Genomic DNA, 27,520 nt, shown 5'->3' with positions numbered 1-27,520 from the left:
TCCATCCTCCATGCAAAATAGATTACACGGCATGTAGTACACATTGCATTCCAGCTCCCCTCATTTTTCTTGCAGATGATTCCAGAAAAGCAAAATGTTTCATGTAATTTAATTCCACATTTAGAAATTAAGCCTGTTCAGAATTCATAAAGATATATTACTGCCTCCTCCATTACAGAGCTTTTTTAAAAGCTGAAATGTGAATTGCAAATATAAGCTGACGCAAGCACATGCCCTTCCTCTAAGGCATGAAAAATGTTCTTTTTTCTCATCTACTTCTTATTAGCTATATAGCTCTACTGCTCACTTGAGAGGTTGAACTATGACTTAAGATCGCATAGCAAAGACATATTGTTTCCTGTGAAATACATGCACCCCTTTAGTCTATAACAGAAATCTCAACACAAAACTCAGCATAGCTTCATGGGAAGCAATTTAAGTGCAAAGTTATACCATTCATAATTTTTCCTCATCTCTTAAATGTACAGATGCCTGTAAATGCATTAATATGTACAAAGGAGAACCCAGAACTAGGAATGAGGCAATCTTTCTAGGCCAAACTAAAATCTTGGTTCTTCTTTTGGACATCTCTTTGCAATATCAAATCATTAACTAAAGCTCAAAATAGCTAAAACAGATACCTTAATTATCATCTCTTGTGCCCTCCTTTCTTAATATGAATACCATTATTATTCTGTCTCTTGCTCAGGACCATAACCTTGGAAATCTCTTGCAGTCATCTAGGCTATACCAAAACTAAGATCTCTTTCTGCCTTAGATATGGTCTGTGCAATCCATCCAGGCACCTATACTCTCATCGAAGACCCCATCAACTCATGTCTTGAGCCACAAACGCAAACTTGATCTATTGCTGGACATCTCAACTGCTGCTCCCCAGATAGTCAAAGCAGCAGGCTAGGGAAAAAATGTCACTTCTCTCTTCTTATCTCTCTTCTGGCTCCCACCTCCTCATCACAGCACATATAAACCATATTTCCTTTATCCAGTTCCTTCACAATTCTCCCCTTATTGATTCTCTCTCATTCACGACTGTCATGCCTGCTTCCATTTCCCTGATGCCAGCCAGATGGTAGACATTCAAACATGACTTCCAAGCTGCCTCCCATGCTGTTCTTCACACTGAAAGAAGCATTCCTCCTAAATATTTGCAAAGCTAATGCTTTAAAATTCTCCCTTTCTGTGATTTCTCCAAAACTCCTTACATTGGTAGGAGGCCAGGATGCCCAAGGTGCTGCTTTTAATGCAGTTAATGTTATTCTCCTTCTTCCTTTATACTTTTCCCATCTCCTTATCTGTCCTAATCCAAGAGCAGGGCTCATAGTTTCAGTGATGAAGTACAAACAACAACATCACCATTACCGGGCAGCATTCATACATTTAGTTTCAGTGTGAATATCCAGACAGGCAGCTAGATGTTATGGGCAGCAAGGCTGGAACACCTCATCTGACCTGTTGTACAACACAACCCTCAATTTTATCCAGCACTTCCTGCAGTGAACCAATGACTTGTATTTAACTCGAGTGTGTCCTTCCAAAGTACCCCTGGTTCTTCTTAAGCACAGAGATTTGGACAGATACTTCGAAATTAAGAACACAGCTAAGAGAATGAACACTCGTGAAGCGCAAGTCACCTCTTTGCAGGTAGGCGGGTGTGGGCAGAGCTCTCCTCGGCACATCTCTGATAAAACCTCCTCCTGAGCACCTCAGTAGAGAGCAGAGTTGAGATATCTCTTAAGTGAATACTCTGTCTCAAAACAGATTTCCAGTTTTCCCTGTACCATTATCATCTCCATAGTTAACATGATTAAGTTTTTACTTCTGAGTTTCCAGGTATACTGTTTGGCCATGAGAAACTGTGTCCTCACACAGCTTTAAGCCTTACCACAAACCCTGCTGTTCCTCAGAGACAAAGCCATTCTGGGCTGGTCAAACCCCTGACCAGTCTGATAGTGCAGATGTACAAACCATTTGTTGGAACGTTTCTCTCTCTTGTAAACAGGCATTTGCTCCCCTAGCTCTAGGAACATCCACCCCAGTGTCTATTCCTTCTCATGGCATAGCCCTTCCCATGTCCCTCTTGGTATCTAAAGGATCTAAAAATATAGGATCTAAAATATATTTTAATGCCAATTACAACAAGATTTCTGAAATGATGCACCAAAAAAATTTGCATAAGCAGCAAACAGGACAACTTAGCGCGGGGCTTTCTCCTCGAGCAGCAGTAGCACAGATCCTTGCAGCTTACAGTGCATCACTGTCAACACCTTTGCCTCTCCCCAGGAGTTCCCTCTCCTGTAAGATGGCTAGTTTTAAAATAAAGTAAATGTAGCATGGTCAGCCCCTGGTGTTTAGAAATCTTTGAAAGGGCGACCGTGCTGTTATTCTGGGGGAACTTGTATTTACACTGTAAAAAGTGAGGTCTGACCCCTCCTGAAGAGAGGCCTCTCCCCGCTGAACTCACCATGAAGTGGAGCACAGCTCTGCTGCCACGGTTTTAGGCTGCAACTAATGCAAACCAGCTGTGAAGCACAAGCTTTGAAAGGGGCTACTCAGTTTCTACCAATATTTTAATTTTACCAGTCAAAAGTGTCTGAGTGACAGTCTGCTGAGAACATTCTCTCCCTCTGTTTTCTGAGACTTCAGATGGATTGACTATCTGTATGCCAAAGTGTAAAACACATTTCTCAAGTGTAAATCGAAATTTCCCCATCTTGCACATTTCATCACTAAGTTCTTAAAGAATCAAGCTTAAAATTAAACATGCCACTTCCTTTGCAAAATTCATGCATGCGAAGCTAATCACTTGTGCCAAATGGATATTTATGGATTCATATTACATATGTAGCACACAAACTGGCACACAATTACAAGAAATTCAGGCATCTCTTTGGAAGAAAAAATACCTACACTATCCAGATATTAACAAGAGCTAAAATGTTTCCAGCATAAGAAAACGTTTTGATTAATTAAATACTCAAACTTTACTTTTTCTCAAGCAAGGAGAACAATTCATTGGCAATTCATCCCACAAACATAAGCAACATACGTAATTAGTCCACTTCAAATCAGCACTGCACAAAAGAAATGCTGCTTTTTACTCATTCATTATTTGACAGCTGATAAAAAAGCACTCTACAAAGAAAACAAACGCTCAGCAGTAGCAACGAATTTCAGTGCATAGGTCTTTGGCCCCAAATTTATGTCTGCACTGAACTCAATACTGCCCTGTAATTCCTTGGCAAATGCAAGTTATCCCAGTTACGTAACTGAATTTTCCTTTGTAATGTAAAAAGTATTTTGTGGGTAGATGGATTTGGATATTGAAAAAAAAATATGATGGTCAAATCTTTTCCTGCCCAAAGACAGTATCTGCAGTGGTCTTTGGCCACAGTTTTAACTGTTGTGCAATCTCATAGTTTCAGACCAGCTGTCACTTCAGCAATAACAACTGAAGAGCAGGGCACTGTCCAGGAATTAATGACAAGCTGAGAAGAGATGGCCTGACGTGCAATAAAGGGATAACACATGCTCAGGCAGCCACAGGAAATGCTCTATACACTGGCTGCGAGTACTCTCTCTGCAGAGCTGATGGCTTTTGACATTAGCTAATATGCTGGCAGAGCTTTCTCATAGTATTTTACATAGCTGATTAAATGATTTCCTTAAGCATTTGATAACCATCTTGCCCCTTTGTATAGCCAAATTCTGTTCTGTTACACTAACGTGAAGCCTCTTTCTTGGAAATACTCTTTCCGAGTCAACAAAGGGCCAAAAGTGCTAACATTCATGGGACTATAACCTTAGTCCCTTCTTCATAACAAAACCAAGGCACAGGAGGATCAAAACATCAAGGAACGCCAAGCAGACAGATGAGAGATGTGGCTAGTTACTAGCAAGACTGGATGGAAATGCTGCTTAAAGCTCCTACTGCCTACACAACACCAAAATAACAGCTTGCAGCCTCAAGAGCCTCCTCCAGTAATCAGGGTTACATACACCTGGAAAAGTTTTGTAAAAATAGATAAGACCATACCTAATATGCACAGGGTGCCATAACCCAATGGCTGGAGAGGGAATAGGTAAAAAAAAATGTCTTTGAGGGCAGCTATAAAAATAATGGAGCTCAGGTTTTCCAAAAAAAGTATTTTTAACTAAAACATTTATTTCACATCCTGACTGGCTATTTAGAGCTTGGTAAAAATGCATGAAAATTAAGACTTACCACAAGTTGCAGGAGCATGTGGTTTTATTAGTCTTTTTGATCAGCTCTACCGGGCATAGTACCACAGACAAGGAGATACACAGGGGAGATTTGGTCGGAAAATATTAGGGTTTCTTTTCTTTGAGGCATGGAAGTATTCAGGGAAGATTATTTTTGACAGATTAGGAGTATAAATTGGCAATTAAAATCATTACTTCCGTCTATAGTACCTTTGTGATACAGTTTCACGTCATTTTTGTGAGCTACAGAACTTGCCAATCTCATCTTTTATATTTATATACGTGTGTGATCTGAATTAGATATTTGGCTTCTAAACCTTTCCACATTTAACTTATTTTCATGCTAGGGAAGCATGAAAATAGATTTCCCCTTCTGGCTGTCTGTAAAATAGATTTTTTTTTGTTTACCACTCAGTGACCAAAAGAATGTCCTATTCTCATTACTGTTATTCAGTGGATTCTGTTCCAGCTCAAGAACCAGAATACAATTGATAATTGGAGTTAAAGATGAAAAGCTGAACACGACCCGATTACACCTGCACCATCTGTTTTTGTAATGAAAATGAACAGACATAAAGGAAAGCAGACTCTGGCTTGAAAAGTGTCATATTACCAAAAACAGCCACCAAGGAGGAGAGGCCTCAACCTGACATGCATATCCCAGCCAGAACTTCTGCTGGTACCAAAGAAACAGGAGAGCAAAGCCACCAGCACCAACTTCGTCTGTGCTTATGGAAGAATATTTGTTCCAGAGTCCTGGGAGACCAAGTATTTGTCACCCAAGAGGTCATTTTTTCCTCCGATTGGTGTAACACACCTGCGACATGTGCCTATTCATTGGCTGCACCATGTAATTCTTAACTTAGGGGGACAGTGAGGATTTGAGGCTCTGCAGAATCTGCTGAAGATTTATAGTCTAACCAAATGCTCTTGCCTGCAGATGACTTCATTAGATAGCTCTCAGGAGCTGGTGCTAAATGCAGACAAACAGCAGTCAAAGTCATTCCACTTACATACTTCAGCTATTACCATCTGACAGTACTTGCAGAAGTTAGCTTGAGAAAATAATTTTTTCTCCTACATTAAAAGACAAAACTGAGTAGCACCACCCTCCTGGAGATACCTGTCCTTGCTGAGCCACCACACACATCACTGTCCTCAAGATCTCTTCTCTGCTTTGACATGATGTAATAAACATTTTGTCCTTGAAGCGGGGTAAAGACTTTAAAGTCTCCCTGCAATTTGATTTTATAAAAACACATAAATAAAACCTTGTGCTTTCAGCTGCTTTAGCCCATCGTCCAGAGTCACTTCCTGGGGTCAGCAACAAGGTGACCAACAGGATGGCGGTGAACCTGGCGAGGGTCCACACAGTGCTGGCACAAGGCAGCGTGGTGAGGCTCCCGCTCGCTCGCTGGCCCGCAGTGGGAGCAGGAGCAGGCGCCTCCCTGCTGCCAGGTGCTGCGGCGTGGGAAAGCACGAGTGCACATTCCTCGGTAGCAATCAGCACAGGAAGGCTCCTGCCTTCTCCTTCAGACCTTTCAGCAGCACTCAGCAAGGTAAATAAACCTTACAGTCAGCCCTGCTCCAGCCTCTTCTGCTCTTGAGCAAGTAGGAGAAGGGTGGAAATGTTTGTTTACAACAGGAAGACAGATTTATTCCTCCTCCGCTTGCCTTGGCGTAAGCACCTGCCACTTGCAGAAACTGTTTTCCTTTGTTTTTCTTTTGCATTAAGGGCTTAGCGAGCTGGCTGAAATGATCTGCCTGACACAAAAATCTGAACGAAATGAAGTGATTTCATCTAATACCATAGCATTGCCCTAGGGAACATTATCTGGAAGCACTTGGAGCACGTTCATGCTCATCCGCGTGTGCATGAAGTTCCTCCCGGGCTATTTACAACACGCACTGTTGTGTCAGTAATTTCTGCAAGTGTAACATTTTCAAGTGCTGATGCACAAAATTTGCTTGTCTAAACCTCTTGATTGAACAAAGGGCCCATCTTAAAAACTTCAGTCCCAAGTGAGTCAAGAGTTTGCCTCCTCAACCAGCTCAGATTTTTTCAAGCTAACACAAAGCACATGTGGAGCCTGAGTTCTGGGGAAACAAAAACCAACAGAAACCTAGACAGGAATATACCAGTCTGAGAAGGCAGCAATAGAAAATGCCTGTACTTTGTCAGTAGTGGTGTTACAGCCATGAGTATCTAATCATCCAGTAGCTAGCCAGGAAACAGCACAGCTGTTGTTGCTCCAAAAGCCCATAAACACAGCACTGCAGACCTTAAATGAAGCAGCAAGCAACCCGTGACACTCCAGCATCTAGACCTGCTGGTAATTGCAAGTGACAGTTTTCCCAAAGAGGATTTCCACTGCTGACTGAGCGTAACATGGTCACAGGACAAGATGGAGACATTCAAGGAGTAAAATAGAAGCCAAAAATTGGACTCCTCTTAGGGGTAGCATGGAAGAAGCCTGCAGGAGCCAAGGTGAAGAAAACCACAGGCCCCACTTTTTGATTGTGTGAGACACATCCAACCCAGCTGCCTCCAACATGTCCCGTTAGGGATCCAAGCCACAAAAATCACCTTAGGGTAAGAGACGTGAGCTCTGACAACACTAGCACACTAAGTATCAGTAGAGGGTCACCTCGCAGTCCTCATCTTTCCAAAATCACTTCTAGAATAAAACAGTTTTCACCTTGTTTCTCAGTCACATAACTGTTCAGGATTTTGTTTGCTTTCAGACTTGAAAATCAAAGTGGATATGTCCCTCCACCTTCCACATCCAGGGTTGCAGAGGAAGAGAATTTTCTCTTTCCTTCCTTCTTTACCTGGGGGATAACCAATAATGACACAAAAGGGCACTCAGCCTAGAGGTTTTAAAAAAGACCCTCAACAATACCAAGAGTGAGACACCTGATCTCTTCCTCCCCTCCCGTAGCTTCTATGTGACCTTGGGCTAGACGTGTAATTCTTCTGTGGTTTTCCTACCCATCAAGGACCTCTGAGGGAAGGACAATGCCAAGGCAGAGCATTACCAGCAGAAGCACTTGCCTCCCAGCTGCATTTTGGAAGGGTTTTTTCCTCCAGTGCACCAGCGTCTGGCAGAGCTCGTGTGCACGCTGTACCAACTGCCTTTGCTGCTGTCTGGAGAGCTGCTGTGGCCCAACCAGAGATGGCTTTAAACGAGGGCGTATGGACATGGAGAGCCACGACCAAACAGGGAGTGGGTCTGCCGACTCTTCCCATGCGCCAGCACCTACACAGGCTGGTTCCAAACTACCCGGGGTATGCTCACTTGTGCTGCAGTCACGTCTTGGACTATAATGAAGGGGGAGCCTCTAAGACACAGGAAAAATATCCGCATGTCGGTCTCCTGGAACTGGTCTTTCAATGCTTGGCTCAGTTCATGCACTTACAGCTATTTATGTCCAATACAAGGCACTTTCAAATGCAATGTGCTGAGGTTTAGCAGCAGACAAAAAGCTAATTTTTACTGTTTACCAATCAAGTCCAGTCCAAACATCGAAGCGGAATCAGGGCATGAGGGCATGAGGAACAAACCTGCCCTCCCCTGGACTGAAGGTGGAGGGACAGAGGAGAAGTGACATTTTAAGGACTTCTCAGAACAAGCTCATTATCCTTCTCAAGTCTAAAATGATTGATAAAGCTATGGTTTTAATTGATAAAGCATTGATTATGCTATGGTTCTTCTCATCTACTGTCACTACGTTAGAATTGGTCATCACTTCTTGCAGAAGTTTCTGGACAGGTGTTTTAAAGTTCAGATTACATAGATTATATCCAAATTTTAGTGTTCCCCTTTTTCTTTTCTCCAGTGAAGACAGATCCTCCAGTTCATGCTTAGCAAGTCCCAGAAAAAAAAATCAACATAATTCACAAAGGAACTGTAAACACTGGAGGAAAGAGCAAATGGAATAGCAGCCAAGATAATGAAGATCTCCTGTGGGCAGTTCAGGTTTCTGACCAAAAGCACCAAAATGCTCAAATAAATCAAATTCCACCATGCTAGAAATGGGCTAAAACAAATTAAATTCCACCATTTTCATTTATTTCACATTTCATGTCAATTCAGATTTAAACCCTTTCACGATTTTCGTGAAGCTGGCAACTCAGCATTGAGTTTCAGGAGACCTGATGTTTCATATGGCTTCTGGAATTAAATGATCAGAAAAGAACTTCAATTTTTATTTTTAAGAAAAAAAATGTTTTTTGACCTTCATGGTTGTACAACAAAACATGAAAACACGTTATAAAGCTCAAAGCACAAGGCACTGTCCTTGAAGCCTCGAGGGGGCTCAATTCAATATTTTTTAATCAATTATTATTTTGACAACAGTAAAACAGTTATTCTAAATTTACTAAAGCTCAGCTCAGGAACCTTGGGGGGAAAAACAGCTGCTTTCAGCTCTGCTGTTCTCAACCTCACCTCAGTAACCTTTAGTTATTTAATGGTGCTGGTATTTTGGGGGTTAAAACAGACCGATATATCTTGGCAGTTATTACTTATGTCTCAACAGTTACAAAACCAAGTGTTTTTATATCATAACATTAGCTTGCTTTTAAACTTCAGTGGAGACAATAAGCAGCAGTTCTACCAGGAAACAGTTTGCTTGGGACAGCTTAGGGCAGAAGCATAACACTGGCATTGCTGTCTGCATGAAGCGGAAAAGCACCTCTGCTTTGTTTCCACTAAGAATCTAGGAATTCACACTCACACAACAACAGTCCCTGGTAGACAGTCACAAAAGTCAAGAAAATAAAAGTCAAGAAAAGAAAAGATGACATTGTTCCTGCAGAAAGGCAAAGCTTGTATTGGTCATATGGGAAGGTTTTCCAGGGCACACTGCTGCTGAATCCAGTACCTCAACCAGGAATTAATTGCTTGATGAGCAGCCCCAAGGATTCCCTCTTCCCACAACCCTGACCACCTGTACTTTACCATTTTTTGTTGTAATTGCAAAAGAAAAAGAATGAGTCTAACACCAGGTGTAGGAGCCTGGCTTCTCACAGCCCATCCGGCAGGGAACCGGGCTGTACTCACCATGCATCTGGTAGGTGTACGGGGCTTGTCCAGCTGTTGGTGTACTGAAACTGGACCCGTAGCTAAGAAACCCGCTCTGTCCTGGGGAATGGCTCAGGCTGTCTTCTGTTTTGATGCCTTCGGAGGATACAGCAGGAAGCAAGAGCAGAACATGAGGGTTCGACACACAAAGATGTAACAAAACAAGTTTAGGAATTCATAATATTTTGGCTAGATTTTAGCCTAATAGATGATCATTTTTTCTACACTTTCTAAAATTTTTAAAAAATGTATCAGTATTACACAAAGAACTCTCAAATAATATAGAGCCAAATACATTAATCACAAATTATCTGAGTCAGCTACATCCTGCATCCACAGCTGAATGAATAACTTTTGCTAACATGGGGAAACAACCACAAATAATACTGTTTTCAGAAACAATTTCTGGACAAATAACTTTGTTTTAGAATAAATTAAACCCATTGACTCATGAACTTTTTTTGAACAATTTTCAGATGCAAGCAATGATTAACAAGGCAACAGGAACTGCAGTGAACTAACCTCAAGACTTCTGTTCACATCAGAGCTATCATTTTAGTTAAATTATATTTTCAGCTTTTGTAACAAAATATTAATGGGCAAGTCATACAGGAGGGTTATCACCTATTCAGTTAGATGTAATATGCAGTTCAGGAACAACAGGTAAATCCCGAGGACACAGAATCTTTTTGTTACAAAAATCAGGCAATTAAAACTCCCAACAAATTACAGGGGGAGAGGCACTAGCTGAATTAAACATTGCAAGATGAAACCTTTGCTGGTAGTGAAAGGGGGGGATATTTTATCCCGAGACACTGCTGAGATCCTACAGCTGTATTTTTAAAACAAACAGCTGAAAGGTGCGTCTTATTATGAACCCTTTGGGCGTGATCCTCCGTTGCTTTGCATGCGTATTTGCACAAAACAAGAAACGGCAGTGGCGCACCCCCCGTGCGCCGGGGCTGAGCAAAGACCCTGTCGATGCTCTGCTCCTGCATTTATGCGCTTCCCAGGCTGTTGCCATCTTTTAGCACTTTTAGGCAAACTTGCCAAAAGACAAGCCAAATTCACGTGCCTGTCACCAGTCGTGCTGTTTTCTAGTTTAATGGATCTTAAAAGCAACAAGTCTGCATTTGCTCAGGTCGGGAACAAGGCTCCCAAATAATTTTCTCTCTACTAAAATCACTTATTTTGGCTTTGGGTGGGATTAGCTGCAGTGCAGTTTAAGCCCAGGTTAGCACCGAGAGGCACTGCGAGAGGCAGGAGCTTCACTTGGGCAGCGAGCGGCCACGCACTCCTGCTCGGGTCAGGCTCCGTCACGGCTGGCGGAGCCCGGCTGCCCGGAGACTTGCGAGAGCGCGCGGAGAAGCTGCTTCCCATAACACCCCTGCTTCCCACTTGCATCAGCGCGCTGCCTGCGAATGCTCAGCCTGCCCCGACTACAATTAATCTGCAGCACCCAGGCCTTTTTGGAAGCCTAAAAATCGTTGTCAGACAGTGAAATAACTTAGCACCAAATTAATTTCCACACGCGGTTCTGTTTTGTCTAGAAACTGGCCTAGTTTTATTTTTGTGCCGAAAAACAATACTGCTTCATTGTTCTTGGTTGTCAGCCAGGTGGAGTCCTTCATATGCGTGGTGCGTCTTAGAGAGGGGATACGGGCCAGGGGAGGGAACGCTGCTCAAGGATGCTAAGAAGTCACGCGCAGGATTTACAAGCGGCATATGGGCCTGACACATGTATGCCCTAAAGACCGGGCAGCAGCAAATGGCTGTACTTTCACCTGCTCTAGCAGGACAACTGCTCCGAGTTTGCCTTGGAAAGCAGCCAGCTGCTGCAAACACACCAGCAGCTCCAGCAAAGGGACTCGGCTCACTACGCCCCAGCCCGGCCGGCAGCGCTTGGCCTCTGCCGAGCCCATTTCCCCGGCCTGGAGGCGGCGGCGGGGATTGCCCTTCGGTAACGACCTGCCCATGGCTCCGGAAAAGCTTCTTGCTGGGAAGCGATACCGTATTTGCAGAGCAAACAAAGGTGTTTTGGAGCTCGAGAGAGACCAGGAACAGAGCTACCAAGCTGCTGCAAGTCTCAGCACGCACGGGATCAGCTGGGGGCGAGGAGCCCAAAGCCTTCTGCCGAGGATCTGCAGCTTAGCAAGAGGAGCCCCTCTTTGGTCTTCAAGAGTGGGAAGAGCTTCCTGGTTCTCGGTGTTTCCACACAGAGCTTAAGGATACTCTAAAGATTTAGCATTAAGTCCTAGCGTCAGCAGCGCCCGCTCCGTCAGTCCTCCTGCCCAAATCCCCCCAGCTGTCCCCACACCAGCGGTCTCCCTGCAGCTGCTGGTAAGGCTGCGCATGAAAACAGGTATCGACGCTGCCTTGGGTTAAAAATACTTACTGCACCTACAATCGGCCATCTAAATACAGGCTGTCTTCCAAAACCAAGGTACTTTGTACCATCTCACCCATGCCTCACTCTGTTCTGTGGCTCAGTTCTTCTGGAATACTACACAATCAGTTTTTTACAGTAGCTTGTATCACAAACTCAAGAAGGAATCAACGAAGGCAAAGTAAGGCAAAGTGTAGTTTACCTAAGCATCATATTTACTGCAAGAGACTGTCTTGGCAGTGAGTCACGGGAACCCTCACTAGCTAGTACTCTCCAATGGTATGTCTTTCTGAACCCAAGTTTCTCATGCTGTCTCCTATCCTACTACTGACTGCCTCAAAATTTAGTTTGCAAAACCATAGCTCCAGACATCAAAAGCTGATGGATAGTTCACAGAAATCCTAACATTATTTTTAACAAATTCAGGATTCCCTCTAAGCCTAAGAAGAGATCATTGCCAAGATAGCAATGACTTTTCATTGTAAAGTATAAAGCTTCAAATGCATTCTAGGAGGAAGAGGATGTGCTCAAGGATAACAGGACGTTGGACTACTCACTGTAGGAGGGTATCCCATAGGGCTGCCCTGGAGGAGGGTAGGCCGTGTAAGCAGCAGCTTGCTGGAGTCCCGCGCTGTACTGAGTCTGTCCATACGTTGCCATTGCTGGGAAGGGTGGGACTGTCACTATATGGGGATAATGTCTATTCAGAACAAGAAAACAGAAGGTCTAAGGCAATAGTCACCATACATGGTCTTCTAGAGCACAGGTAAGACACTTCTAGCAACATTTGCATAAAATACACCTCGAAGCATGATGGGGAGTATTTTGGGAACTCGCAGTTTCCTAGACAAGGGCAAATGTTTGTTTCAGTATATGGCTCCTGATATGATCTATTAAGATTAAATTTCCTAAATGCATGGGGACTTAAGGACTGTGCAAAATATGTGCAACGCATGTAAAAAAATCACAGTCTGATTTTGACTCCTCACTTTGTGTTTGCCAAACAAACCAATGTCATGGGAAACCTCTGATGTTTTAACATATTCCACTATGGTCGCTCATAAACAAACCTATATTCAAAGAGGTTTGCATTCCCAGGGGTCTGAGTGTATAGCGCATGGTACCTCCAACCTTCTCTCACTCCGTATCTAACAAGATTAAGAAATGGTCACTTCCTTGGGCCCAAGACATGCAGGGGAACAGGTGGAGGGGCTTAGGCACATGCTTTTTAAGGTGACAGCAGTCCCCACAAAATGGCTGTTCAGCAAAACAAGGTTTTTAAATTACAGAACTTGGCAGGAGCACTCACTTTGCAGAGTACAGATGGAGAGGACACTGTGGTGCTGCTTTGCTGTTGCCTGGAAAGCAAAATTGAAGGGTCTTAGATTTCCATCGTATTCTGTTCTACAGCGAAGCTGACACCACCATTTTTACGACTGCTGGTTTGCAAGATTTATACAGGAATTAAGAGACATTGTTTTTCAGTGAATCTCCAAAGAGCTGAAGTAGATACTAAAGCTATTTTCCACTTAACAATGAATATAGCTTTATTTTTTAACTGGGGGTGCTATTGATTGAGCTACTAGGTTCTTCTCGTGGGACAGATATCAGTCATGAAACTGGGCTTTGGTGGGATGACTCATATCCTAAGGGCTTTTAAAGCAAGTACTATGATTACTGAAATGACTTAAGATCACTGCACTTTTTGCCCTTTTCATTTTCATACTGTCCTAAACTGTGACTGAATTCCTGGTTGGAGCCTTTAGATGTTACTATGACAGCATAAATACCAAAATACCCTCAGAAACATCACTAACGTCTGCTAGCTGTAATAATCAGCACACCAGATTAACTGCATGTTGCTTCTCCATGCAGGGAGAACATCGGTACCAGGCCATCCGCTGACGGCACCGCCACCCTGCGCATCAGCTGGTGGCACCCATCGTGTGATTTGTTATGGGGGAGGCAAAACACCATCCAGTCTCGGCCAGAGGAGATGATACCTCAACCACGGGTGCAGAGCTGGGGGGAGAGGGAGGCTCTGCGGTGCCTCCCCAAGCCGGCAGGTCCCCCAGCAGGCGGGAGCATCCGCAGGGCTCCTCCCGGCGCACAACCCCAGTGCCGCAGAAGGATTATCCTCCATCGGAAGTCATCTAAAACAGCACCGCTTGCTTCATATAGCAGTTTGTAAATTGGTGAATTAAACATTTGAAGCATGTTTTATTTAATGAAATATGCAAATACCTATACAATCTAAATAAATGGAAATAGTCCTATGGGTTTGAGTAACTTGGTATGCCAGAAACCTGGAGAGAATTTCCAGAACGATCCAGCATGCTCACATAGGAAAGGTTCATTCTTCCTGGTCTACCTCTCTTTAAAAATTACTCCTTCCTTCACAACTTTTTTTCGCAATAGTTTGTGGCTTTATCATTTTACGTCAAAAAATGGAGGTACACTAAACCATTTTTAAAAAACAGACATTTAATCTGATGTGAATTTTTTACTAAATTTCATTTCAGATGCATTCTTATCTTTGCTTGTTTATTGAAAAAAACCCAACGGTTGTATATGAGCTTTCAACTAAAAATATTTAATCAGAGATATTCTCTTTTTAGAATGTTAATTGATGTAACGTCTACTATATGTAGACGTATACTACTGAAAGAACTCCATTTCCAAGGAAACAATTATATCTGATTAAAAGACGGAAACATCTGAAATGAAAAGGGAGTCCTTTTTTCCCCAAACTCAGAAATGTTCACAGATAACCTCACTCAAAATTAACAAAATTCAGAAAATATCCACATACTCCTTCCTCTCTTCTCCCAGATAACTGCAATGCTTAATAATAACTGCACATTCGGTTAGACTAGACCAAAAACGTGCAAATAGAGGTGTTTGTACTTAGGACTGATTTCTGCACCTGAGAGCAAGCGGCCCCTTTCGGCACCGGCCAGTCGCTCTCGGCCCTCGGCCGAACACCCGTCTGCCGAGGTCCCTGCCTGGGGGTCGCCCGCGGCTGCTGTCTGCGACCGCCGGCGCTGCCTCCCGCTACTACCAAGGGAGAAAATCCCGCTGGCGTAGGTGTACTCGTGCTGCCTACTGACTGCAGTGCGGGCACTGAGCCGTAAGGGCTCCTTCTCTGATTTTGGACAAATCATCAAGATTAAAAGAGGCTCCTAAAAAAACCAAACCAAACCAAACCAAAACACACCCCCAGCTAGGCACTATCATCCCTGAAAAACCCCATAAACATCCCTGCCCCAGGTTCTCTACCTCTAAAACGTGGTTACACTAACCTACTACCCCAGCAAGAGGCTGCAACGGTTTGTTTTTTCTAAAGATTTTAAAAAATACTGAAACAGGACAGTGTTATATAAATGTACATATAGATTTATATATGCAGGTACAGGAATAGCAGGTATAGAAAAAAGACTGTCTTTAAATCCAAAGGTGGGCTTACCTGACTCACGATTGAACTCCCTAGGAAAAATTTGGTTTGACTTACCTGAAAGAAAACAGTTAAGAAAATTAGATTTTTAGATTGTGGAAACAAAAAACTATACCTTTTCCATCAAGCTGTTCCTCATTACCAAATACAAATGCATTGGAGGACTTTTTTTTTGCTTTTCATTATTATGGCTTTTAAATTTGAAAAACTGCAGGAGAATGGACAGTTTGAGCAGAGCTTAATTTCTGTTGTAGTTGAAAAATATTACATCTTCAAATTTAATTCTAAAAGAGTTAAGTACAGAGTAAATTCATTAGTTAAGAACGCAAAATGGGGATTTACTAGGTATGAATATGTAATGTGCTACTGTCATTGCCAAAAAGAGGCAAGTCAAAATTACAAGCGTTTCAACTCAAATGCGTAGAACTGCTGGCAAACCATATATTTGAAAATTGATATACATTGATATAATTTCGCATCTCATGACAAGCATCCATGAAAATAGCAGGCCAGACGTCTGAGTGGACATCTACATACATACGTATTACAGCTAAGCTTGACAAAGAAAAAACTATTTGCAATACAGAGCATATATTTGTGTGCATTTCTTGCACTGGAGACCTGGGACTTGCCAATCACACAAGCGTTCCCCTGTTCTCCAAATCAACGAAATACTTTCAAAGGAAAGTGCATAATGCTGGCAGTACAGGTACTAGATGCTGCCGTATTAAATGTCTGTAAGAAGTCTATCAGCACGAGCCGCGCTAGCAGAGCGGTGTCCAACGGTACAATTGTTGTGCCGGCTCTTATTTATAGAGCATAATAACATACAGTTCCTGCACCAAGGAGTTTACAAAATGATGCACTTAAAAATCGTCTCTAATCTTTTATGTATACACACATATTTAAAAGGATGTTTCCTTTAGATTCTTCTCCCTCCTACGTTCTTGTAAACAGGTAGATATGACGTACGTGCCTCAGTCACGCAATTTCTAATGCCTTGCAAACATGCAACAAAACACCTCCATGGCTCCTAGGAGCCTGTAAAGGAAGGGTTAAGCATACTCCGAAAACATAATAGCCGGGGCCTTCTGCTCGCTCCCCTCCAACAGGAAGGCTGACAGATCCCGACCGCAGCAAACAATAGCTGGGATTGTGCTAGCAAGAACTAGTTCAGCTGCATCACTTGCCAATAATTTTTTTAACAGATTTAACATTCTTCTGTTTCCTTCACTGGAAGAGTACGATGGGGGGGCAAAGGGAGGAGGAGGAGGAGAAGAGCAGATACATTTCCATCAGAGCCTCCCTGAGCCACCGAAAGAATTCGTCCCCGGTACCTGCCAAATGCGAAAGTCCAGAGCACGGACCAGAGGGCGGTTTGGGGAGGACAGCGAGGATCTGGGAGCGACGGGGACCGGTGGCCACCCCGGCCGAGCGCTCCCTCGCTGGCGCCCGCCGCCGCTGTCCCCGAGCCGGGGCCACCGCAACGCCGCCCTTGCATCCACGCCGCCCTCGGGGCCGCTGCCCTAGCGGCGTCCAAACCAGAACTGCCAGCTCTACACAAAGTATGTTTTATACGTGCAGCTATTCCAGAGGAACATACGGATATGTGTGTGTGTACGTATACACCTACCACACACACGTACATACAACGTTCCAGTTCTGCACTCACAGCTTTGCTGAACTAATGGATTCAGCCGCATCTGGCATGGTTGCAAAAAATACACAAGTAAAGATCTAGATTGCTCACTACATTGGAGAACTAATCATCACCAGTGGAGGCCTCACGTGTGGCCAGCTCCCTTTGGTTAGATATATAGGTACATATACGTTACGCTAAAGCTAATAAACAGCAAGCAGAAGAGGCAGCCTACCTTCTATGTCATCTGGAGCCGCGGCATAAACGTTAGAAAGGTTGAGCTTCAGTCTGTCGGGGCACTCTCTATTTACAGTCAGGCTGGGTGATATCACTAAATCTAGCATTTCCTTATACCTGAAGGAAAACAAAGAAAAAATATAATTTATTCATTAATTATGCATGCTTACTAATGATTCAAAATTTTTTCCCTAAGAGTATAAATATTAAAGCTGATTACCTAAACCCAGGCTTCATATAAATTCCACATAATAGCATTCACTAAAGTTTTCATCAAAGGGAAACGCGGAATTAAAATGAAGTACTTGTTCCCTTGGAGATTACACCCATCTGATTAAGGCTTTGCTTTTCTTCCTGGATTTTGCCATCAGAAAATTAAATTTCCTTATCTCTTAAATGCTATCAGAGCAAGGATGTGCACACGACTGTCCAGTGAGGCTCCAGAACAGAGCATTTTGGACTGAAAATGAACTTGAGGGCAGCTAACAGCAATATCTGTCTTACAGGATAGTAAGAAAGCTCCTACAGGTGGTGGGAGCAGTTTAGGTGTCCAGGCTAATCCCAATAACTGCTGGATATCCCTTGGAAAACTGATCCCAACTACAATGTCCTGACCATTAGGTGGCAGCGATACCAGACAATCTTTTTCATATAAATAACCTCATGTGATTTAGCTGAAAATCTCAGATGAACAACCTATGCCATACAGGCCTCGCGTTTCCAAAGAAAACCACACTTTTCCTGAGTGCGCACCCATGACTTGCACAATAATGAAAGCATACAAACGATACACCACGCAATCCAAAAAGAATGACTGGGTCATTATTTCAGACCCTACAGGCAGAACGAATAGGTCTATTCATCTAAATACCACAATATTCAATATATGTGCTTTAAGTGCACCAGGACACCCTTTCAGAAGTGGGCTCCAAAGACACCTGCTTCAAAGAGAGCTGCTTGAAGGGTTAGATCTTTTGGATGCGAACCAAAACATGGCATTAAGTGCGCAGATTTGCATACCTGTCTTTGAAGTCTGGAAGGAAACCTTGCGTTATATTAGATAGACACGACAGATGGGCATGATGTTTTTATGCAAGGCAGGTTGCCTGGACAACTTCACCCCCAAAATGTTCTGCCCTTGTTCACTCTGCAGTCAACTTGAACTACCATGAAGAATCCGCTGGCCAAAGACAATCTGAAGCTAAACTTGCCAATCTTTTTTTTTCTTTCTTTCTTTTTTTTTTTTAAACACACACAATGTCATGGAAACACGCATGAAATTTCTAAGGCTACACCCAAGTATTCTGCAGCTTTTGGCTCAAGTCTGGAGCAAACCACGAAAAAAAAAGGATTCAAAGATGCCACTACTTTCCTTAGCTTTCTGTAGCAACATCACGCATGTCCTCACCCTGTCCCCTGGAGTTAGTCCCCGCTGTGCTAGGGAAGAGCACACCTGTGCTTTGGGATAGAGGCAGGGTGCAGGGAGGAGCTGGGGCGCGGGGCAAAGCGGGAGCAGGGACCGACCTCCAAAAGCCCCCGGGGGCTCACTTTTCCACCCGCCGCTGAACATGTCCCGTGGCGAACGCAGCTGGGACCCCCCCTGCCCACAGCCAGGGATGGATCTACCTGTTCTGGACCAGAGGGGCAGCAGACGGCACGGCAGCCGCAGGCAGGCTGGGAGTGACACGTGGAGCACAGCACACCCGAAACGTCACAGAGCAAGAGACAACGGCACACAAATCCGAAATCTCGACACTGGGCTTCTGCGACGCTAATCTAGGCACTTCTGTCAGAAGTGAGGAGGTTCGTTTTGATTTTCTGTTTAAATACGGGCATATGACTATACCAGCTTGGAGAAACAGAGCACAAGAGACTGGTGCTTTTGACCCGACCCTCTCCAGGCGCTGTTACAAGACCGCAAGTCCCGGGGAGGGCGGTAGGCATCGCTACGAGCAGGCACAAACCACACAAAATATTTTACCTGTGAGTGAACAGCAAAGACCAAAGCTGGTCAAGTCGTATGGCTGCGGCTGCCGTGCCATCTGCTGCACTGAACTCAGCTTTGGTCTGTTCACTCACAGGTAAAATATTTCATCTGGTTTGTGCCTGCTCGGAGCAACGCCTACCCGCCCTCCCCGGGGCTCGCAGAGCCAAGCTCCCTGTCGGCTCCCCAGCTGGGAGGGCACCATGCCCTGGCGGAGAAACCACCCACCCTCCGGGAACACGCAGGCCTGCCAAAAAGGGCGAGCAAGCGGCACAGCCGTGTACGATGTCCACCACCCTGGTCCTCCTCCTTTCTCCAAACGGGATGCGGGCTCCCCTTGGAAATCCGTGTGCGCGCAGAAATTTTTGCCACCCACACGGACTCGAGTCCCGAGACTAGCGAACGCTGTCTGAGTAGGTGCAACGACAGCCGACCAACGCAGTAGAAATACAGCAGTCAGGATGCAGCGCTCATGAGATCCGTGTTCCCTAACTGCTGCTCCTTAGAAATTTGTTAATAGGAGTGAGTGCTGCTTTGCAGCTCCCCTCTTGCTAGAAGATCTCAAAGCACTAACATCTGATGTGTCCCTGCAAGACCAGCACAACTCCTGCCTTGGACACTGAAGCACAGCAAGACATGTAAAACGAAGGCGCACAGGGGCCACCGGCTGTGCTCACAATTGCTGCCCACGCTACCAACAGCATGCAAATGCAATGTGGCATCTGATTTGTATGTGGGCAAAAAACCTAGTTCCTGACTTTAAAAATCCCTCCCTAAGTGACTCAATCTAATGGCCAAAGAGGAACCCAGGACCCCCGACTCTTGCCCTAGATAAAACATAACCCACCAGAAACTTTACCCAGGAACCCCAACGACGGACACTGTGGTGCTGCCAGTCCTAAGAGTAACGGAGCCAGGTACACTTTTACATGTTACCTACGTGACTCTGCATATCCGTGTGGCCACCTCCACGGTGCCGTGTTCTGTTCAATTATACTGACTCACAGGAGCTCAAAGACAAATGCAAACCGGGCTCCTCGTGGTGGAAAGGAAGATCAGCATGGACATCAAAGCATGCTGCCCCCTCCAGAAGGGGAACGCCGTCAGCTGGCGCAAGCTAGAGTGGCTCCCAAAGACAGCAAAGGTGCAGCAGGCTTTCCAGAGTATCCGCCATCCGATGGGCTCTTCCAGGAAAGCCAGCGCGACTTGGAGACCAGCACTGGCCCCGAAGGGCTGCGAGCATGAGAGGGAGTCCTCAGCCGTAAGGGGAACGTTTCCAAATCTTCGCTGCAGGCTGCTTCACGGCACCGCACGTGCCTCTGCTTCAAAGTCGGCTCCGGGCATAGGGGAGGCGGCAGATGTTTGGAGCACCAGGCTGATGGACAGTGAGGGCAGCCATGACCCTTCTGCACGCTTCGCCAGTGCTGGATGAAAGAGGTGTCCTCCCAGAACGGCTCATCGCCCTCTTGCCCGCATGGCCAGGCTGTCGCAGAGAAAGGGGCCGAGCAGGATTCAGTGGGGCCAATTTCTTGGGGCCGGGCAAGGAGGAAGGAGGTCTCCCCTAGGAGCAACGCTGGCTACTCCTGCTGCGGGAAGGAGCGACAGGCTGAGCCAGCTGTGGCTCTTCTCCTAGAGGAATTACTTTGTTCAAATCCTCTGGCACCAAAATTAAATTTTGCTTGCACTGTTGAGAAGGCTGGGTTCGGTTTTTCTGAAAACCAGGTTTTCCTTTCCACTGTGAGCAACGTCCAACCTCTTTTTATTTTTTTCCCCCCCCCTCTCTTATTTCTTTAATGCTATACCTGAATTGGAGAAAAGCAGTGCCGTCCCAGATCCTGTCAGGCAGGGGATGGTCGACATTGTTTCTCAGATAACACACGCCCTTCAGCACAATCCAAAAGCCCATCACTCACGACACTGCCCAGACTGCTGCCAAGTGAAGGGGAGCAGATGTTTAAAGGGAAATGATCTTTTATAATGATTAATGCACTCTAATTACATCATTGTTCAGAGATTTCATTAGCTACTCTGACTGATGATTCTTCTATTGGTTTTGTTCTGTTCACTTTGAATTCACAAAGTCACATCGCGCTTCCCTGTATTTGTCCTCTACACCCTTTTCCTACTTTTTTTCAGCTTCCATTTTACTTTAGAGTATTTATTAGTTGCATGTACAAACAGGTAACCTGTCTCAGAAATGCCTGTCTGGTTGTGCGTATCATGTATGTGTTTGCGTTAGTGGCTTTGCCTGGTTTGCACGCACTATTTACCAATTTGTTCATGCACATTTCTTGCTCGTACTTCTCCACAAGAGTTTCTGAAATTCCAGTTTTAACAATAGCAAACTAGAGAAAATCTCTAGTGAAATAATGGAACCTGGATGGCATTTAGTACAGTAAATGACATGCTGGAGTGCAATCAGTGAACGCAGTAGGTCTTTGTTTGCTAGCTTTTTAGAGCAAAAACATTTTCTGGCTTGAGTAGTGTACAGTAAATCAGTAATAAAGTTTGCTGAATATGAGCTTTTATTAAAACCAGCAATGGCAGCATCCAGTATGCTGGGCTGACAGACATCTGGAAGAGCTTTGGGCTTCTACAATTAAGAAGAACCTTGTGTGAATTTGGTGCTCAGCTTTTCCATTAGAATCCCCTACACAAAAACCAATATTTTGCCCTGAAAGTTGGCCTATAAAATCTCTGCCAAGAACAAACTTTTTTTCTTTACTTTAGGAAGGAAGAAAGAAAAAGAAAAGCCTTTTCAGTCATTCTGAAGTTAGGAATGCTAAATTAAACATTTTAAGGTTTCAAATTTTTGATTGAGGTTTCAGGGTAACCTACAAGTCACATTTTCCTTTACTACGAAGTTTTGAAGGCAGCAACTCCAGGCCCCAACTCGAAACACTCAGACACGAGCCAAAGATCAAACCAGCGAGCAAGCCCATCTCTCCTTGGAGAAGCGTTTAAACACGGGCGCAAGTGCAATGCTGAAGTGGGACCTGCTGAGCACTCTGGATGCTAACAGTGGTGGGAACCAGAGAGCAACTTGATGGATAATATTCTGAAAGGATGAAGCAGGACCCCAGCCTCGGAGTTGTGGGCAGATGCCACCACATGGTCACCCCACCCAGCACAGCTCACAGCCCAGAAGGCGCTTGGGGCTCTTCACAAAGCTTAGGTTTCTCCTCCTCAGACATAACTTAAAGCACTAAAGCCATCACCTTTGCACGATTTCCATCCCTACCTTGGAGGCAACAGATTTGGTATCTATATTTTCCTGATCTCTATTACATTTCTGGAGTGAGAAGACAGTACTCTGGATTCAATACGTACAAGTACACAAATGAAAGAGCACTTCCAGAGCACTTGCAGTGAGTAAGACTGCCAGAGTGAGCAGTACCAGGGGATAAACCTGGAGGCCAAGTGATGAAGAGTTTTCAACAGCAACATGTGCAAGAAAGAGCTAACTATCTGTCTGGTAATGGCAGGGGTCTGCAGGAGGGTATTTGAGTGACCAGAGGCTGATGGTTCAGTTCAGGAAAGACATGCCATGAGTAAAATACAACATGGAAAAAAAGCTGACATGGCTGTGGGAAAATAAAGAGAATGAGCTCTGCATCCGCCCTCCGCGGACGAGCTGATGAGCCAGGCGCCTTGCAGGACGACGCAGGTGAGAAAGAAGAGATTCCTGCCTTTGGGAAAAGCTTGCCAGATCCCACAGAGGGAAAGGCAAGAGACTTCAGCAGACCAAAAAATTCACAGAAAGTTTGCCCATGAGGGGAGAGGCCAATCTAGAAATTACTCTCCCTGCAACAACCTTGTCGCAGGGATCTTCTCAAGAATTTGTACTAATATCTGGCTAGAGGCCAAATACAAGCTCAAACCACTAGATCTTCCTAACCATATGCACATGCCAACACAGAGCCCTAGGCAGGACTGGTACAAGCCAAGTCCTCTGCTTCAGCTTTGCTGGGAAGGGGAGGAGTAGAGATGGGGACTGCAGCCTAATTACAAAAGTAGCATTTCTGTCTTGTTTCCATGACTTTATCTGTTTTTAATTATTTAATCAACTGCTTTCACCTTTATTCTCCTCCAAGCTGCAGCTTTGTATCTCCAGTGGTTCTCATCATAAAAAAGATGACAGCCTCATTTTCTACTTAGTTCATTGCAGAAGTGAATTCCTAAAAGGTAATCTGCAAAAAAGTGAGAAGATGGCTTTCTCACCCTTTTTCAAACAAAACGAAAAAAAAAAAACAGGGCTAAAAGGTTTATCTGTCCTCCACTCTCAGGAAGTGCCAGATTTGCTCCTTTTTCAGTATCTTGGGTAAAATTTTCAAAAGCACGTGCTGACTATGTCTCATTAATTTTCATTGGAAATTAAGATCTTTAATGCTTTAATTCCTTGGGAAGCACTACAGCTTAGCCAGCTTTCCAAGCACTAACTGCTTATAAAATTACACCTCCCCTTTCACCCTGCTCCTCTTCCCCTTGGAAAGAATCATTCGTTAGCAGCGAAAACCCTATCACCTCATGGTCACCTTCCAGGTTGCATAGTAACTGGGAATCTCCCGTATGGAAGATTTTGGCTACATCTATCCACGTATTGCAAGTAAAGTAATTTTGTTTCCTCCATCACTACAAGCCACCCCGTGCTGCTTGGGCGTTTTCTCTCTGTAAAACAGTCTTTGTTCCTTTGACTTCAAGAACTCAAAAACGCTTCAGGAGGTGAAAGCCGCCGTGCTATTTGCTCTTCCATAATGCATCTTAGCTCATCCACTAGCACATCAGATAGACGTACGCAGGAAAGCCCTGAACAGGCATAAAGCTAAACCCGAGCTGGCACAAATGTGCGCGTACAAGGCAGCGATGACAAGATACGCCTCCAAGGTGACCTGCAGGGCAGCGCGCCCCAGGCGGCTTGTATTCCCCAGAGCTGCCTCGCGCCGACGTAGCCAAGTAATAAAAGCAGCAGTAAAGATCTGGATCATTCCCCAGCCCATTTGCTTTGACCTGTGCCCATCGCCTCGCAGACGGCCTCCTTCCACGGCTCTTGCCCTCCGCCCTGTCCGCAGACGTCCCCCCGGGTCCCCAGGGCCGGCTGCCCTGCGCGGGGACGCCTGCCCGCCACGGCCGGTGACGCGTTGCACGCACCCTGCGCTTAACTTCTCCTTTAATCCATCACAGGGTTATACGTGATCTTATTAAAACCATATTTGCACCGAGGCCCTTCAGGACAGGGATAATTTTTCATCTTGTCCTGCACTTCGCTGAGGACTTTGTACTAACTAATGGTATTTCTGACATTTCAATCAACGGGGCTGACAGCTTGCGACCGCCGGCTCAGCCCCGTTTTCTGCTCGCTTCGGACAAGAGTGCGGCACGTGGTGGCACCCAGTTTGAAACCTCACTGTCCGGCGTGTGACACTTTCCTCCTTTGCTTAGTCCACACTGGAAGAGCTGAACACGAGATGCTGTTAATAAAAGCTGTGATTCTAACAAAGGAAAAAAAACAAATACCTTCGTAGCACTTCAGTTTGCACAAAAAAGCTTGAAATAAGAGCCCAAGCACCCATATAAGAAATATAATATGCTTGTTAAATCAGTAACCAAATGAGAAACAAATTTTCCACAAAGAAAACCAGCCTTTCCCTTTCCATATTAACGCCATGTAAATCTAAATTGAGTTCCATGATGTAAAAATAATAAATTTGGCTTGGGTTTATGCTAAAGTTTTCACATTTATTTTCCTCTTCTAATATGTCAATTTCTAAACAATTTTAAGAAAAATGACTGCGAAAATAACAAAATGGGTCATTTGTCACACTTCTGAAACCACTATTGTTTTAAAAACGCCCAGAGTATTTTGACAGCTTTAAAATCCTTCCCCGCGACTTTTTTAAATGAGACACTCTTTTTGATAGAAATTTTACTTTCACTGGACGTTTTCTGTCTTGCCCCAGCTCACAGACTAGACAGTAAAAAACAGATGAAAAATCCTGACCGTCTTATGAATTTTGAGCCAATTTCATGTCTTTTTTTCCTTTGAAGGAAGCCTGCATTACGATTTTGGAGCTGGCGAGGGCCACCGCCCGCCTTGTTTCTCTGCAAGTTCTGAATTTCCAGAAGCCTTGGCTTGCTTCGCCGGCCTTCACCACCTGCTATTCGAGACTGCTTTTCAACGATATACATACACGCATATTCTAAAGTATATAAAGACCGTTTTTTCCTTGCCTCGGACCTGTCGATTGAAACAAAGCAGGCTCTTTCGGGGTAAATCAATGCGCTTCCTCCTCCCAGCACGGCTCCCTGCCCCACGCCCAAGCGGCAGCCGCGGAGCGAGGAGGAGGAGGCCGCGGGGCCGGGAGCAATGCCCCCGCGCTTCCTGCGATTAACCCGGGAAGAGATCGAAGACAGATAGGCCGGAGGAAGCATCAGCACTTTCAGGCTGATCAGCCCAAGGTAAACCTGGGGATAAATACTTGAAAAGGACTGAGCGCCCCTACAAACAAACAAGGCAAGCTACCTTCGCTGCTGCTGCTGCTTGCAAGGAGGACACGGTCTGATGGATGAGAGGTAGCTTGAAAATTGGAGGGGGATAATAATAGGGTTTGCACCACGGGCTTCCAATTTGGCAGCCTAACCAGGAAATACGTGTGATTGCTTTGAGTCACTGTTTGTTTTTGTTTTGTTTTGTTTTTAAATTAATTTCAATGGTAGTATTTCACTTAGAATAAGTCAAAATGGAAAAAGCTAAGTGTTTCAAAATGCCTTCCCTTTTTTCCTATTGAACCTGTTTGCTAAATTGAGCAACATTTGCAAAAAAAACTTGCTATATGCCAAAAAGTGAATAAAACTGCTCCCGCTCTTTCGCTGCGTACAATCAAGTACCACTTGGAACCACCGAGCTGGTAAAGAAACACTGTGAGCTCAGAGCCTGCAGTCATTTGGAAATTAAAATTGTTTGCGTGTATACATATGTATATATATATATTCACACACACACTTTCAATTTCTGCATTTCTCTTTGACATCAACAGGATTTTTAACTCTATGAGGCCCCTTTAGGGCTAAAAAATTATTTAAAACTAAATCACAAAGATAATGATTCTGGTAATAGTGCTTTAAGAAAAAAAATATGAGATTTGGAACGAGACAATAGCAGCTGATAGCACGGACATTCACGCAGAAGTACTCCAGCTCCTGTCACCGGAGCGCGCGGGAATGTTTTCTGCCTTGTAGCCCCCATCACTTTTACATCAAGTCACTGATTTAGCATTGAAATTAATAGGAGAACGAACTCGAAGAAACTATGTCACCTACAATTCTCGTGCTGTATCTCTGAGCAGTAATTAGCTCTAAAAAGAAGAAAAAAAAGAGAACAAAAGGAAGCAATTCCTTCCCCAAATGCCTCAGCAGCACCAAGCACCAGCGGAGCAGGTTGGCTCGTGGGCCCGGAGCGCCGACGCGCAAGGCGAGCGCAGGGGCTTGTTCTGCCCGCTGGCGCTGGACACCCGCTCACGGACTTTAGGGGGTCGAACGCCACTTTTTGTTTTTTCCCTCTCACTCTTCTGCTTTGCACTTGCCACGGCGAGGGAGGGGACAGCGTCTAGGTCCGGACACGAAAGCGAGCACCCTGCTGCAGAACTGGGGCCTGGGGCCTCACTGCATAAAACCCCTCTCAGCGCTTCGTAATGTAAAGCAACTACACAACGAGCGTGAAATTCATAAGCCAGAAGCTATTACAGCTGTACCAGAGCAAACCAAAGCGGATGCAACGCCATGCTGAACGTCACAGAAGCGCATCGGTCTCAAAAAGGTGCGAACGCTGCAGTGAAAGCGCAGCTCTTCCTCCTCCTCCTCCTCCTCCTCCCTCGCGCAGAGCCTGGCTGAGCCGCAACACGCGGAGGAACTACTTGGAGATAATTTGTGCAAAACCGTGCAGTCAGCGTGGCAGGAGGCAGCGGAGCCATCCCAAGGGGCAGAGGGCCGGGGAAAGCATGGCGCGAACCCGACACGGAAGCCGCTGTCGTGAGGGCACCAGATGCGGTGACGGACGCGGCTGCCGGCCGAGCCACCACGTCGCGTTGCTCTTCTCTCTGCCCGAACGCACCCGCCGCGCGCGAGCCTTCCCCCTCGCTTTGCTTCCAACCTGAACGTCGGCAGCGACTTCGGTTTTCCTGCTGCTGCCTAGCGGTCAGGGAGCAGAGGAGCTGGGCAGCTTCTTAACGCCAAGAGAAACGAAGAACATTTAATTCTGTAAAACTCAGCCATTAGTTGCAACAAGTGCCAAAAGGAAGCTTTTTCCAGCAAGTTTAGCGCCGGACTGTTTTACCCTGGGGGAGGAGGGCTGGAGGCTGCCTTTCGGCGCAGACGGAGGGCTTAGCGCTGCTGTGGGTTTAATGTGCATGGTTACCCGTAAACACTCATACCAGCCAGCTCCTAAGGGAGAAGCCCTGATTCGAAGAGTAGCAATGCCTCATTTATGCAGTTTCCA

The 27,520-nt window shown here is 45.0% G+C and overlaps 1 protein-coding gene across 2 annotated transcripts in view; it reads right to left on the bottom strand.

Moving 5' to 3' along the window:
* The window catches only part of EYA2 (EYA transcriptional coactivator and phosphatase 2), a 58,445-nt gene extending 41,284 nt beyond the window's left edge, over window positions 1-17,161 (bottom strand). The window contains exons 1-4 of one of the 2 annotated variants that reach the window (XM_026057611.1): window positions 17,044-17,161; window positions 13,025-13,073; window positions 12,273-12,415; window positions 9,309-9,425 (exon numbers count right to left, since the gene is read on the bottom strand). In XM_026057611.1, coding sequence (XP_025913396.1) covers window positions 9,309-9,425; window positions 12,273-12,415; window positions 13,025-13,073; window positions 17,044-17,152 — 418 coding nt within the window. In that variant the 5' untranslated portion in view covers window positions 17,153-17,161. Of the gene's footprint in view, window positions 1-9,114; window positions 9,130-9,308; window positions 9,426-12,272; window positions 12,416-13,024; window positions 13,074-17,043 lie in introns of those variants that run through there. The other variant, XM_026057602.1, reaches the window with a different exon arrangement.
* Window positions 17,162-27,520: the final 10,359 nt, after the last annotated feature.

Source organism: Apteryx rowi, unplaced genomic scaffold (genome assembly GCF_003343035.1).
Source record: "Apteryx rowi isolate R43461 unplaced genomic scaffold, aptRow1 scaffold_0, whole genome shotgun sequence".
NCBI lineage: Eukaryota > Metazoa > Chordata > Aves > Apterygiformes > Apterygidae > Apteryx > Apteryx rowi.
Note: the sequence above shows the minus strand (reverse complement) of the source record. Positions and strands in the feature narration are given on the sequence as shown.